The sequence below is a fragment of the Nerophis lumbriciformis genome, linkage group LG07, assembly GCF_033978685.3.
Source record: "Nerophis lumbriciformis linkage group LG07, RoL_Nlum_v2.1, whole genome shotgun sequence".
Taxonomy (NCBI): domain Eukaryota; kingdom Metazoa; phylum Chordata; class Actinopteri; order Syngnathiformes; family Syngnathidae; genus Nerophis; species Nerophis lumbriciformis.
Window position 1 is genome coordinate 57,471,429 of NC_084554.2, and position 14,815 is coordinate 57,486,243.

Here is a 14,815-nt window from a genome sequence, read left to right on the forward strand (position 1 = left end):
GTGACATTGTTATTATAAGCGCTAATTCGGACCAAGTATTTATAGCGGCGCCGTGATCACAGAGCGCTAACTAGCTATGTTGACATCGTCGACTGGTGAGCTGCTTTCTCGCCTCGGAGCTCGTGAAAGTTAAATGTAGATAATAATGTCTCTCACCTGGATAGTAGAAGGATGAGGACATCATCCGACAAGTTGGTTCATTTTGGAATTCAATTCAGATCGCTAGTTTCCACCTCCTATTTTTTTCGCGAGGATTATGAGACATTCTTCATTTAGACATTGTACAGTGAGTGATGTTTAATGCGCCGCACAAGCTTAAAATTATGAAAAAAACGTATATATTACATGTTATTATGATTGTTACGACATGACATATATACTTACATCATGTATATATTACATGTTATTATGAATGTTACTACATGACATATATACTTACATCATGTATATATTACATGTTATTATGAATGTTACTACATGACATATATACTTACATCATGTATATATTACATGTTATTATGAATGTTACTACATGACATATATACTTACATCATGTATATATTACATGTTATTATGAATGTCACTACATGACATATATACTTACATCATGTATATATTACATGTTATTATGAATGTTACTACATGACATATATACTTACATCATGTATATATTACATGTTATTATGAATGTTACTACATGACATATATACTTACATCATGTATATATACAATTTAATTTCAAATGTGCATTGTGTCATGCAGCAAACATTCTTCCAATGTGAGCAACTATTGTAAGGACATATTGTTTGTGGCCCAGCAGGCATTAGTTGTGACTAATAGGTCCCCTGCAGGCCTGACAAACAATACAGACTGATTTCTAAGTAATGGAAGTCCAGGGAGCCGTCGGAGCCAAAGTGCTGCTTCTGTTGGGCGTTTGGTTTTAATGAGGTCCGAATGCAAATGTCTGCATTGTGCTGTGGACCCAGAAGGACCAGCCCAGTTCCAGTGTTTAGAGCGGATCAATGCGTGTCACGGACTCATTTAGCCCTTTGTGCTGTTGACAGGCACAACCTTCTGCTCCTGTCCAAACCTCTTTCTGCACTTTCCACAGCCATTAGCTCATTGACATTGTTGAGTGCCAGAACTCTAAGATTGCGTCAAACTTTTGGCTCAGCTCCATCTCTCCACCCGGATCCTCCTCTCACCAAACCTTGCTCTCCTTCAAATCTCTTTTTCTGACGATTAGCTGCTGTTCCAAACACAGAGGGAGTGTAATTAAGGAGCCAGACTGGGCTGTCAATGCAGCTCAGTACTGCATGAAGAACACCAGACTAAGTGTTTTCTCTAATAGGCCTTCAAACTGCAAACAACACGCGTACCTGGGAAGCCCAGAGTCCCTGGGGGGGAACACCAGACAGCAGCTGCCTGCAAGTTAGCCCTAATAAGAAGCAAAGTTTATCACCCAAAGCAAAGCCTCGTGTTTACTTCCTTGTCTGGGACCTGGGCATGGATGGACCTGAAACCTTAACACATCATCTTTGTTTCAATGCCGATCGTGCTTTTTCATCGATTGAACAATCCTAGCTGGTGTTGACTGTGTCTTCTGTCTCTCCACCAGAGAAAGTCAGTATGCTGTCGGCATTGATCGCTCCCTTCAAGTACACCAGTCCTGGGACCAGCAGCACAGAGGACGAGGACAGTTTGAGTGAGTAAGATCCTGCCTGGTATCACTTGGTCTGTCAGTCGGCTGTAGAACTGGGCGATACTGTCAATCAGGACCATTCCATTGCCCGGATTTGAATGAGGCTTGTCAAAAATGCGTGGTGGTCCAGCAGCATCTGTTGTCAATGGGTACTAGGCACCATTTAGCCTTGCTCAAAGAAAGATGCCCTATGCTTGCCTTGTTTTCGGCTGTACGAATTGCTCAAATCGCAAAAAAGGAACATATTCTTCACAGTTCCTCGAGAAGAAAACAAAAAGGGCAGAGGAGTGCAAGATTTGATGAAAGACGACGACAAAAGTAGCACACTCTCCAATATCAATCATCAATCATCCATCCATCCATCCATCCATCTTCTTCCGCTTATCCGAGGTCGGGTCGCGGGGGCAGCAGCCTAAGCAGGGAAGCCCAGACTTCCCTCTCCCCAGCCACTTCGTCCAGCTCCTCCCGGGGGATCCCGAGGCGTTCCCAGGCCAGCCGGGAGACATAGTCTTCCCAACGTGTCCTGGGTCTTCCTCGTGGCCTCCTACCGGTCGGACGTGCCCTAAACAACTCCCTAGGGAGGCGCTCGGGTGGCATCCTGACCAGATGCCCGAACCACCTCATCTGGCTCCTCTCCATGTGGAGGAGCAGCGGCTTTACTTTAAGCTCCCCCCGGATGGCAGAGCTTCTCACCCTATCTCTAAGGGAGAGCCCCGCCACCCGGCGGAGGAAACTCATTTCGGCCGCTTGTACCCGTGATCTTGTCCTTTCGGTCATAACCCAAAGCTCATGACCATAGGTGAGGATGGGAACGTAGATCGACCGGTAAATTGAGAGCTTTGCCTTCCGGCTCAGCTCCTTCTTCACCACAACGGATCGATACAGCGTCCGCATTACTGAAGACGCCGCACCGATCCGCCTGTCGATCTCACCATCCACTCTTCCCTCACTCGTGAACAAGACTCCGAGGTACTTGAACTCCTCCACTTGGGGCAAGATCTCCTCCCCAACCCGGAGATGGCACTCCACCCTTTTCCGGGCGAGAACCATGGACTCGGACTTGGAGGTGCTGATTCTCAATCATCAATCAATCAATGTTTATTTATATAGCCCTAAATCACAAGTGTCTCAAAGGGCTGCACAAGCCACAACCACATCCTCGGTACAGAGCCCACATAAGGGCAAGGAAAAACTCACCCCAGTGAGTACAAGGGAATACAAGGGAGCAAAGTCGTAGAACACGTGAGTTTGCAGTGATCACTTTGTTAAAGGTATATTTTGAATATACTTTACTTGTTTATTATTTCCTATCAAAGTACTAGTTGATACTATTTATATTTTAATGATTAAAAAACAGAAACCGGAAAGTCAGAGTCAGTGATACTTTGTCAGGAAAGGCACTTCTACATGTCCTCTTGTGTATTTTGTACACAAATGTGTCAGAGTACATATGACAACAGGACAACAATCCAATATGATAGTTTGTTAAGTAGATATGTAGTCACGGGTGTCAGCTGTCGGGTGCTAGTTTGTTTACATGGACGGGTCCTCGCAAGATGCAAAGTTGAATCATGAAATGCAACCATACCCGAGCAACAACGATGCAGATTTATCCCAGAGAGTCTTGATATCAATGTCCTTGACCCAGACACACACCAAGAAGTTGTACACCTTCATGCTTTTTCAACTTGCATCTGTTTTGTGGTGTAAAATGATGTCTGGAGCACAGGCCCGGCCCTAACCAATCTGGCGCCCTAGGCAAGATTTTAGGTGGCGCCCCCCCACATCGGCAGTGAAGTGTATATACTCACAAGAAACCGAATAGCTTTGTCTTTGACCTTTTTTTTACTTAAAGAAAGCAAATTAACAATCAGAATAGTTAACAAGATAAAAAAAATATGAATAAATAAATGAATGCAAAAAATAAAAAATGAATATATGAAATACAATATTTTTTACATACATATTGCTTAATTAACATTAATGATGTGCACTTTAACAACTAGGCTTACAACTATACCTAATATATAAAGGGGTGGAAAAGTGACTATTACCTGCAGGGCAAACATTAGCTAACCAGAAGGCAATAACAATGTAAACAAAAAACACCTGCTTAAAAGATCTAATACAAATGTCCCTGAGGAATGTAAGGTGGGAGTACTGTAATTACCTAACGTTACATTATTATTTTCCATAACAATTTAGCCCCCTCCACAATATTAACCCGACGTTAAAACAGAACTAGCTATTTATTGATTAGCAATTGCCGAATCATGTAACATTAGCTTAATGCTAAAAAGCCAGGTTACTATCACATTCTGTAACAGACAAATAATTTCATGTAGGCTAACGTTACCTACCTGCTACCTCTGTCTTTTCTCGTTTCTCCTCCTCTTCTTTTCTCTTTTTTCTTCCCTGGGCACCTGACAGTTTTGGCCGTTTTGACATCTTGTGTTGATTTTTTGATGTGGTGACGTCCAAAAAGAGTCATGATACGGGAAGGGAGGGGGCGCACCGTGCGTAATATTTCTATTAAATAGGCTTTACTTTGCATTTTAATTAACGTGGGATTATTTTTTGTATTTAGAAATAATAGTACCAACTTTTTTTTTTTTTTTTTTCTCCAACATTTGTGGCACTGGCGTGGCGCCCCCTGATGGACGGCGCCCTTAGCATTTGCCTATACGGCCTATGCCACGGGCCGGCCCTGCTGGAGCACCGTAGTTCCATATGTCTGGGAACTCCACCAACGTAGAAGCCTTGATATCACTCCACAAATCTAACCCCAAAGATTTATTCCATTGCATGATTGTAGTTTTTGCTCCTATCTGCTTTTTGCAGGAAGATGTAGGCCCCTTGCGTACTCAGATAGTTAGTTCAAAACTCTTTTGCAGCATATTCCAAAAAACACTAGAGGGCTGTCAAATAGATGATCTTTGACTGGCTTTCTTGCAGTAGGACTTTTCAAAGCCGCAAAGTATGCCTGTTGTACAGAAGATCTTGAAGCAGTGCAACACATTGCTTGTGTTTACACTCACGACTAAAGCATTGGTCAAGTGAACCTCTTTAAAAGGGAACTGCACTTTTTTGCCTGTCTTTCACAATCCTTCAGACCAAAAAACGGGAGTATGTTTTTCAAAGCATTCTAACACGTAAATGAAAGTCCGCTTACGATGGACACTCTTGGCCTCCCCCCTCTCACAAACGCCTGGATAAGGGACTTCCTAACGGACCGACCCCAGAATGTGAGACTTGGCCCGCACCTCTCATCCTCCCGCACGCTGAGCATCGGCTCCCCACAGGGCTGTGTGCTGAGCCCCCTCCTCTACTGCCTTTACACCCATGACTGCAGTCCGGCCCACAGTGACAACCTTACCGTCAAGTTCGCCGACGATACCACAGTGGTCGGGCTCATCTCCAGGGGTGACGAGGCTGCCTACAGAGAGGAGGTCCTGAAGCTGACGGCCTGGTCTTCGGAGAACAACCTCGCTCTCAACACCAGCAAGACCAGAGAGATCATCGTCGACTTCAGGAGGAGCAGCACCGACCCTGCCCCCCTCTACATCAACGGCGAGCGTGTAGAGAGGGTCCACACCTTCAGGTACCTTGGAGTCCACATCTCTAATGACTTCTCCTGGACAGTCAACACCACATCAATCATCAAGAAGGCTCAGCAGCGGCTACACTTCCTTAGAGTCCTCGGGAAGTACAACCTGAAGCCTGACCTGCTGCTGACCTTCTACCGCTCGTCCATCGAGAGCCTGCTGACCTACTGTATTACGGTATGGTACGGCAGCTGCACTGCAGCAGACAGGGAGAGGCTGCAAAGAGTGGTCAAGACGGCTCAGAAGATCATCGGCCGCCCTCTCCCCCCTCTGACGGACATCTACACCTCCCGCTGCCTCAACAGAGCCAGTGCCATCATCAAGGACAGCACCCACCCTGGCTCTGACCTGTTCCACCTGCTGCCCTCTGGGAAGCGCTACAGGTGCATTAAAGCCAAAACAAACAGGCTAAAGAACAGCTTCTTCCCCAGGGCCATAACCATCCTGAACGGACTGCCCCATTGTCCCTCATAACTGCCTTCTCTTCGGTGAATAACCCATTCCACCAACCACCCTGTTTTTGTTTTGGTTTTTTTTCATGTATATATTCATTTCACACCATCTTCATTGCACTTCTACATTTTTTATATTTTTATATATTTGCACATTGTTTTTCTAGCATGCACACATCGCACTGTATGGAATGGCCTCAATCTCGTTACCTTGCGTAATGACAATAAAGCTGATTCTGATTCTGATTCTGATTCTGAGCCATTGGGATGTGCTCTATTCCTGAAGGATAGTGAAGAAGAAGTACTTTTTTTAGTACTTAGTACTCGTGCTTCATGTTGTTTCACTCCAGTTGAATCACACTGTGCCCAAAACTTCAATTTACCATCGGAATACTCATGCTCAAAAATATAAGGCTCTGGATCGTCATTTGCTCAAAAGTTGTTGTCGTTGGCTCTCCTAAAGTCTGCCATTGTTGCTTGGAGTTGTTGACGGGGGAATTCCATCGTTGTCGAAGCGCTCCCTGAAAGCAAATCACTTAGGAAATACATTGCATTAAAAATGAGCAAACTATTGGAAATAAGTTATCATGAACATGCCTGTTAGTACATTACATAACTACTTACAGTATGTATATGAAGGTGTATGTTAGTACATTACATAAATACTTACTGTATGTATATAAAGGTGTATGTTAGTACATTACATAAATACTTACAGTATGTATATGAAGGTGTATGTTAGTACATTACATAACTACTTACAGTATGTATATGAAAGTGTATGTTAGTACATTACATAAATACTTACAGTATGTATATGAAGGTGTATGTTAGTACATTACATAAATACTTACAGTATGTATATGAAGGTGTATGTTAGTACATTACATAAATACTTACAGTATGTATATGAAAGTGTATGTTAGTACATTACATAAATACTTACAGTATGTATATGAAGGTGTATGTTAGTACATTACATAAATACTTACAGTATGTATATGAAGGTGTATGTTAGTACATTACATAACCACTTACAGTATGTATATGAAGGTGTACATTACATAAATACTTACTGTATGTATATAAAGGTGTACATTACATAAATACTTACTGTATGTATATAAAGGTGTATGTTAGTACATTACATAAATACTTACAGTATGTATATGAAGGTGTATGTTAGTACATTACATAAATACTTACAGTATGTATATGAAGGTGTATGTTAGTACATTACATAACTACTTACAGTATGTATATGAAGGTGTATGTTAGTACATTACATAAATACTTACAGTATGTATATGAAGGTGTACATTACATAAATACTTACTGTATGTATATGAAGGTGTACATTACATAAATACTTACTGTATGTATATAAAGGTGTATGTTAGTACATTACATAAATACTTACAGTATGTATATGAAGGTGTATGTTAGTACATTACATAAATACTTACAGCATGTATATGAAGGTGTATGTTAGTACATGACATAAATACTTACAATATGTATATGAAGGTGTACATTACATAAATACTTACTGTATGTATATAAAGGTGTATGTTAGTACATTACATAAATACTTACAGTATGTATATAAAGGTGTATGTTAGTACATTACATAAATACTTACAGTATGTATATGAACGTGTATGTTTGTACATTACATAAATACTTACAGCATATATATGAAGGTGTATGTTAGTACATTACATAAATACTTACAGTATGTATATGAAGGTGTATGTTAGTACATTACATAAATACTTACTGTATGTATATAAAGGTGTATGTTAGTACATTACATAAATACTTATAGTATGTGTATGAAGGTGTATGTTAGTACATTACATAAATACTTACAGTATGTATATGAAGGTGTATGTTAGTACATTACATAAATACTTACAGTATGTATATGAAGGTGTATGTTAGTACATTACATAAATACTTACAGTATGTATATGAAGGTGTATGTTAGTACATTACATAAATACTTACAGTATGTATATGAAGGTGTATGTTAGTACATTACATAAATACTTACAGCATGTATATGAAGGTGTATGTTAGTACATTACATAAATACTTACAGTATGTATATGAAGGTGTATGTTAGTACATTACATAAATACTTACAGTATGTATATGAAGGTGTATGTTAGTACATTACATAAATACTTACAGTATGTATATGAAGGTGTATGTTAGTACATTACATAAATACTTACAGCATGTATATGAAGGTGTATGTTAGTACATTACATAACTACTTACAGTATGTATATGAAGGTGTACATTACATAAATACTTACAGTATGTATATGAAGGTGTATGTTAGTACATTACATAAATACTTACAGTATGTATATGAAGGTGTACATTACATAAATACTTACAGTATGTATATGAAGGTGTATGTTAGTACATTACATAACTACTTACAGTATGTATATGAAGGTGTATGTTAATACATTACATAAATACTTACAGCATGTATATGAAGGTGTATGTTAGTACATTACATAAATACTTACAGAATGTGTATGAACATGTATATTAGTACATTACATAAATACTTACAACATGCAAAATAAGAAAAACAAAGTGCAGTTCCACTTTATTACATTAAGTAATGCATGTGATTAATCATAAAATATTTTGAATTTATCATGTACATATTGCAAATATTGTTTTATTATGTTCGTAGTTTGTATATCTTGTTTAGCACTTAGCGATAGTGCTACTGGCTGGATTAGCTTTTCACTCAGCTTCTAAAACTTGTAGATCGTCCTCGGTATCTCCAGACTCAAAAAAAGAAGTTTCTGGATCAACATGTGTCCTAATAGTATTTGGCTCTCATGAAGTCTGCCATAATTAATGGTAATTGTTCTTAGCGAACGTTGTGATGCGTCTATAAAATGAATGTGCCGCCGTATTCTGAAAATGACCAAAATATGTAAATATTACATGTTATTATGAATGTTACTACATGACATTTATACTTACATCATGTATATATTACATGTTATTATGAATGTTACTACATGACATATATACTTACATCATGTATATATTACATGTTATTATGAATGTTACTACATGACATATATACTTACATCATGTATATATTACATGTTATTATGAATGTTACTACATGACATATATACTTAAATCATGTATACATTACATGTTATTATGAATGTTACTACATGACATATATACTTACATCATGTATATATTACATGTTATTATGAATGTTACTACATGACATATATACTTACATCATGTATATATTACATGTTATTATGAATGTTACTACATGACATATATACTTAAATCATGTATATATTACATGTTATTATGAATGTTACTACATGACATATATACTTACATCATGTATATATTACATGTTATTATGAATGTTACTACATGACATATATACTTACATCATGTATATATTACATGTTATTATGAATGTTACTACATGACATATATACTTACATCATGTATATATTACATGTTATTATGAATGTTACTACATGACATATATACTTACATCATGCATATATTACATGTTATTATGAATGTTACTACATGACATATATACTTACATCATGTATATATTACATGTTATTATGAATGTTACTACATGACATATATACTTACATCATGTACATATTACATGTTATTATGAATGTTACTACATGACATATATACTTACATCATGTATATATTACATGTTATTATGAATGTTACTACATGACATATATACTTACATCATGTATATATTACATGTTATTATGAATGTTACTACATGACATATATACTTACATCATGTATATATTACATGTTATTATGAATGTTACTACATGACATATATACTTACATCATGTATATATTACATGTTATTATGAATGTTACTACATGACATATATACTTACATCATGTATATATTACATGTTATTATGAATGTTACTACATGACAAATATACTTACATCATGTATATATTACATGTTATTATGAATGTTACTACATGACATATATACTTACATCATGTATATATTACATGTTATTATGAATGTTACTACATGACATATATACTTAAATCATGTATACATTACATGTTATTATGAATGTTACTACATGACATATATACTTAAATCATGTATACATTACATGTTATTATGAATGTTACTACATGACATATATACTTACATCATGTATATATTACATGTTATTATGAATGTTACTACATGACATATATACTTACATCATGTATATATTACATGTTATTATGAATGTTACTACATGACATATATACTTACATCATGTATATATCACATGTTATTATGAATGTTACTACATGACATATATACTTACATCATGTATATATTACATGTTATTATGAATGTTACTACATGACATATATACTTACATCATGTATATATTACATGTTATTATGAATGTTACTACATGACATATATACTTACATCATGTATATATTGCATGTTATTATGAATGTTACTACATTACATACATAGTTACAGCGTGTATATAAAATGTTGGAGGTTTTTAGAGCACTTTATAGGCGTAATAGAGTGAAATCCATTACTTCCATTGTTAGCTGACTCATGCTAGCATTTATTTATGAATTAAAATGCAAAAAAAAATTGTGAATGATACACACCCTTTAACTTTAGCATTTTATATTGACCGGATGTTTTTTGTTGTTGTTGTTGTTGGTAGTAAATCGCATGTTTGCTTCAGTCTGTTGAAAACAATAAATTACTTAATAAAGCCACTTTTTGATGATCAACCTTTTAATCTTCCATGATAATGTTAAATCAAATAAAAATCCCTCAAGGTGAGAACTTTTCTCAGGGCTTTTTTCAGGTGAGTATAAAAATAGTTTAATTAGTTAACTTTGGATCATAATTAATTAATCTCTCAATTGTTTGAATTTTTTTTATATAGTTTTATTGTTCTTTACATATTCTGTGTATTCTATGATTAGGTTAGGTATTCATTTAGGGATATTTAGGTATGCATTGCAATTTCCTTGAAAACTCAACTTTTTCCGGTTGTCAGAATGGAACGCATTCATAAGCTGAGGACCATCTTGCAGAAGGAACACATTCATAAGCTGAGGACCATCTTGCAGAAGGAACACATTCATAAGCTGAGGACCATCTTGCAGAAGGAACACATTCATAAGCTGAGGACCATCTTGCAGAAGGAACACATTCATAAGCTGAGGACCATCTTGCAGAAGGAACGCATTCATAAGCTGAGGACCATCTTGCAGAAGGAACACATTCATAAGCTGAGGACCATCTTGCAGAAGGAACACATTCATAAGCTGAGGACCATCTTGCAGAAGGAACACATTCATAAGCTGAGGACCATCTTGCAGAAGGAACGCATTCATAAGCTGAGGACCATCTTGCAGAAGGAACACATTCATAAGCTGAGGACCATCTTGCAGAAGGAACACATTCATAAACTGAGGACCATCTTGCAGAAGGAACACATTCATAAGCTGAGGACCATCTTGCAGAAGGAACACATTCATAAGCTGAGGACCATCTTGCAGAAGGAACACATTCATAAGCTGAGGACCATCTTGCAGAAGGAACACATTCATAAGCTGAGGACCATCTTGCAGAAGGAACACATTCATAAGCTGAGGACCATCTTGCAGAAGGAACACATTCATAAGCTGAGGACCATCTTGCAGAAGGAACACATTCATAAGCTGAGGACCATCTTGCAGAAGGAACACATTCATAAGCTGAGGACCATCTTGCAGAAGGAACACATTCATAAGCTGAGGACCATCTTGCAGAAGGAACACATTCATAAGCTGAGGACCATCTTGCAGAAGGAACACATTCATAAGCTGAGGACCATCTTGCAGAAGGAACACGTTCATAAGCTGAGGACCATCTTGCAGAAGGAACGCATTCATAAGCTGAGGACCATCTTGCAGAAGGAACACATTCATAAGCTGAGGACCATCTTGCAGAAGGAACACATTCATAAGCTGAGGACCATCTTGCAGAAGGAACACATTCATAAGCTGAGGACCATCTTGCAGAAGGAACACATTCATAAGCTGAGGACCATCTTGCAGAAGGAACACATTCATAAGCTGAGGACCATCTTGCAGAAGGAACGCATTCATAAGCTGAGGACCATCTTGCAGAAGGAACACATTCATAAGCTGAGGACCATCTTGCAGAAGGAACACATTCATAAGCTGAGGACCATCTTGCAGAAGGAACACATTCATAAGCTGAGGACCATCTTGCAGAAGGAACGCATTCATAAGCTGAGGACCATCTTGCAGAAGGAACGCATTCATAAGCTGAGGACCATCTTGCAGAAGGAACACATTCATAAGCTGAGGACCATCTTGCAGAAGGAACACATTCATAAGCTGAGGACCATCTTGCAGAAGCAAAAAGACTACAGTCGATACTTTGATCAATCTGCCTATTGCTGGTCGGCAACAGCAGGAATGAAAACATCTGTGTTATCAAATAAGAGCGGATCATTAAATTATTTTACTAACTCCAATTAATGACTAATTAATATTAAGCGTGAATGATGACACTCTGGATTGACTGCCTACACAAGTGCATGTCCAACCATCACTGGCTCTCAGTCTTCCATTAACATTTGTGCCATCTGAACATATTTGAGTTTTTCCCAGAGCGATAGTCCACCACTTTGCCGTAACTAGTGTTGAAGAGCGCACGGCAGCTCCTGGATGCAAGTGTGAAATAAAGCGGGCCACAGTCACTCCTCTCCTCCTTTCTCACTCTGCCTGCCGCTGGTGGAATCCCACCCCCGTCACAAATAGGATTTTGGCTTTGCATCGGCCACAGGGACCGATGTTTCTGGCTTACAACGCGGATTCCCAGCCAATTTAGAGGCAGATTACGACATGATTTGGCAGATAGCATTCCAATTTTTAGGGGATTTGTATTTTAAAACACTTAAATATGATCAAGCCCTGTGGTATGAAGTGGGCTCAGCCAGCAGAGATTAGACTTTCATTGTGTACCAAGTGGTTCATTCTGCCTGCAGACATTTTCATTGATTCCTTTCCTTCAGCAGAGATACAACAAAATATTACTTTTATCAGGCAAATCATTGAACTACTTTTTGTTTTCTCAGGTACCAGCAGTGCGGAGGTGAAGGAAAACCGTAACATCGATAACCTGGAAGATCGCTCCTTAGCGTCTGCTGAATGTCAATCCCGTTTTTGCTCTGACTCTACGAGAAGTGGGAGTTCTGGTCTTAAGAGGAAACGCCCCCTGGAGGAAGACAACAACGGCCACCTGAGCCAAATCCGTCTGATCTACAAGAAATTGTCCTGGTCTGAGGCACAAAAGAATGCTTTGGTTCAGCTCAATGAGCTACGGCCTGGCCTTCAGTATCGCATGGTGTCACAGACCGGACCGGTCCATGCTCCGGTCTTTTCCATCGCTGTCGAGGTCAATGGGCTGACGTTTGAGGGAACGGGTCCGACCAAAAAGAAAGCCAAGATGAGGGCGGCAGAGCTCGCACTAAAGTCATTTATCCAGTTTCCCAATGCCCCTCAGGCCCACCTCGCCATGGGAAACATTTCAAACCCTTCAGCTGACTTCACCTCAGACCAAGCTGACATCCCTGACACCCTATTCAAGGAATTTGAGTCTTCGCCATGCTCTGATGGCCTCACCTTCTGCAACTCTGAAGCAGAAAGTCACTTATTATCAAGTGAGCTCCTAAGACACGGTCGCCTGCTTCGCCATACCTTGGACCTGATGGTACAGGCTCAGCAGAGGTTGGGAGGCATTGTTCCAGAGCCAAATATGCCCAAGAGTCCCGTGGTGTTGCTCAATGAGCTACATCCGGGCCTGCGCTACGCTTGTCTTTCAGAGCAAGCCGAGGGCCGACGGCTACGGAACTTTGTGATGGCGGTGCGCGTAGATGGACGGATCTTTGAGGGCTGCGGTCGCAGCAAGAAGATGGCAAAGACACAGGCAGCCCAGTGTGCTCTTGAGGCCCTCTTGAATATCAGGACAGTCCCTGAAAGGAGGCCAGGTCTCAAAGCCAGCAGGAAGAAATGTCCTCATTTACCCCAGGTGAGTGTTAAGTTAAGCTTCTTTGGCAGGCAATTAGCTTCCTACTGAGGCCCGCAGGGACCAAAAAGTATTTGCAGCTAAAATCAAACCAGTATGACAGACAGTGGATTCAAAGTAAGGTGGGACCTCAACAATATTTAAAACAACAATACAATATTTTAGATTACTTTTATTGATGGTTATTTTTAGTCTCTGTTTGAAATTCAGTGAAACATGTTCAATGTTAAAACAGGTTAACCAGGGGCCTGTTTTCTTAGCTTTTTAACTTTGCAAACAAATAATGAATGGGTGATAGAGATCTCACTTCAAATCATTGGACAAAGTTGCAAGCCGGGCCACACGTAATTTTGATTGGTTGAATTTGATTGAATTGGTGCCATAACATCGCCAACTCCTTGAGGGACAGCCAAGTCTCAGATTTCAGTCTACATATAACATACGTTTGTGGTGAGGTGTTCACCACAATGCAGCTTGGATAGGCTCCAGCACCCCCGTGACCTCGAGAGGAACAAACGGTAGCAAATGGATGGATATCACATTAGTTGTATTTTTCTTACATAACAGTGCATTTTAGAATGTTTCAGATAGGAATTATATCTTAGAATGTATCCGTTTGTGGTGACTATTCTTAAATGAACAAAGTATTTTTGGCCTTGATACACAGAAACATTTATTAGAACGTAACACAAGGAAAGAACCTCAGGACTAGGATAAAGGTTTTCTCATTTTGCAAAGTGTTGTTTTCTTGTGTAGCTTCACATTGACTACACACGTCATTTCAGTCTGTGGCCCAAAGCTAGGAGAAAAGCAAAGAGGAAATAAACAAAACAATGGGCTCATCTCATGCTCATTTACCCAAATACCCAAAATTGCAATCAGAGCTGGGGAAATAGTTGCTGAGGAAATTG

General features: G+C 38.9%; 1 protein-coding gene across 1 annotated transcript in view; it reads left to right on the top strand.

Annotated features, from left to right (window-relative positions):
* Window positions 1-14,815, top strand: part of adarb2 (adenosine deaminase RNA specific B2 (inactive)) — a 420,947-nt gene that overhangs the window by 250,738 nt on the left and 155,394 nt on the right. The window contains exons 2-3 of the mRNA XM_061964838.1: window positions 1,619-1,705; window positions 12,955-13,907. Of these exons, the coding sequence (XP_061820822.1) occupies window positions 1,619-1,705; window positions 12,955-13,907 (1,040 nt within the window). The remainder of the gene's footprint in view (window positions 1-1,618; window positions 1,706-12,954; window positions 13,908-14,815) is intronic.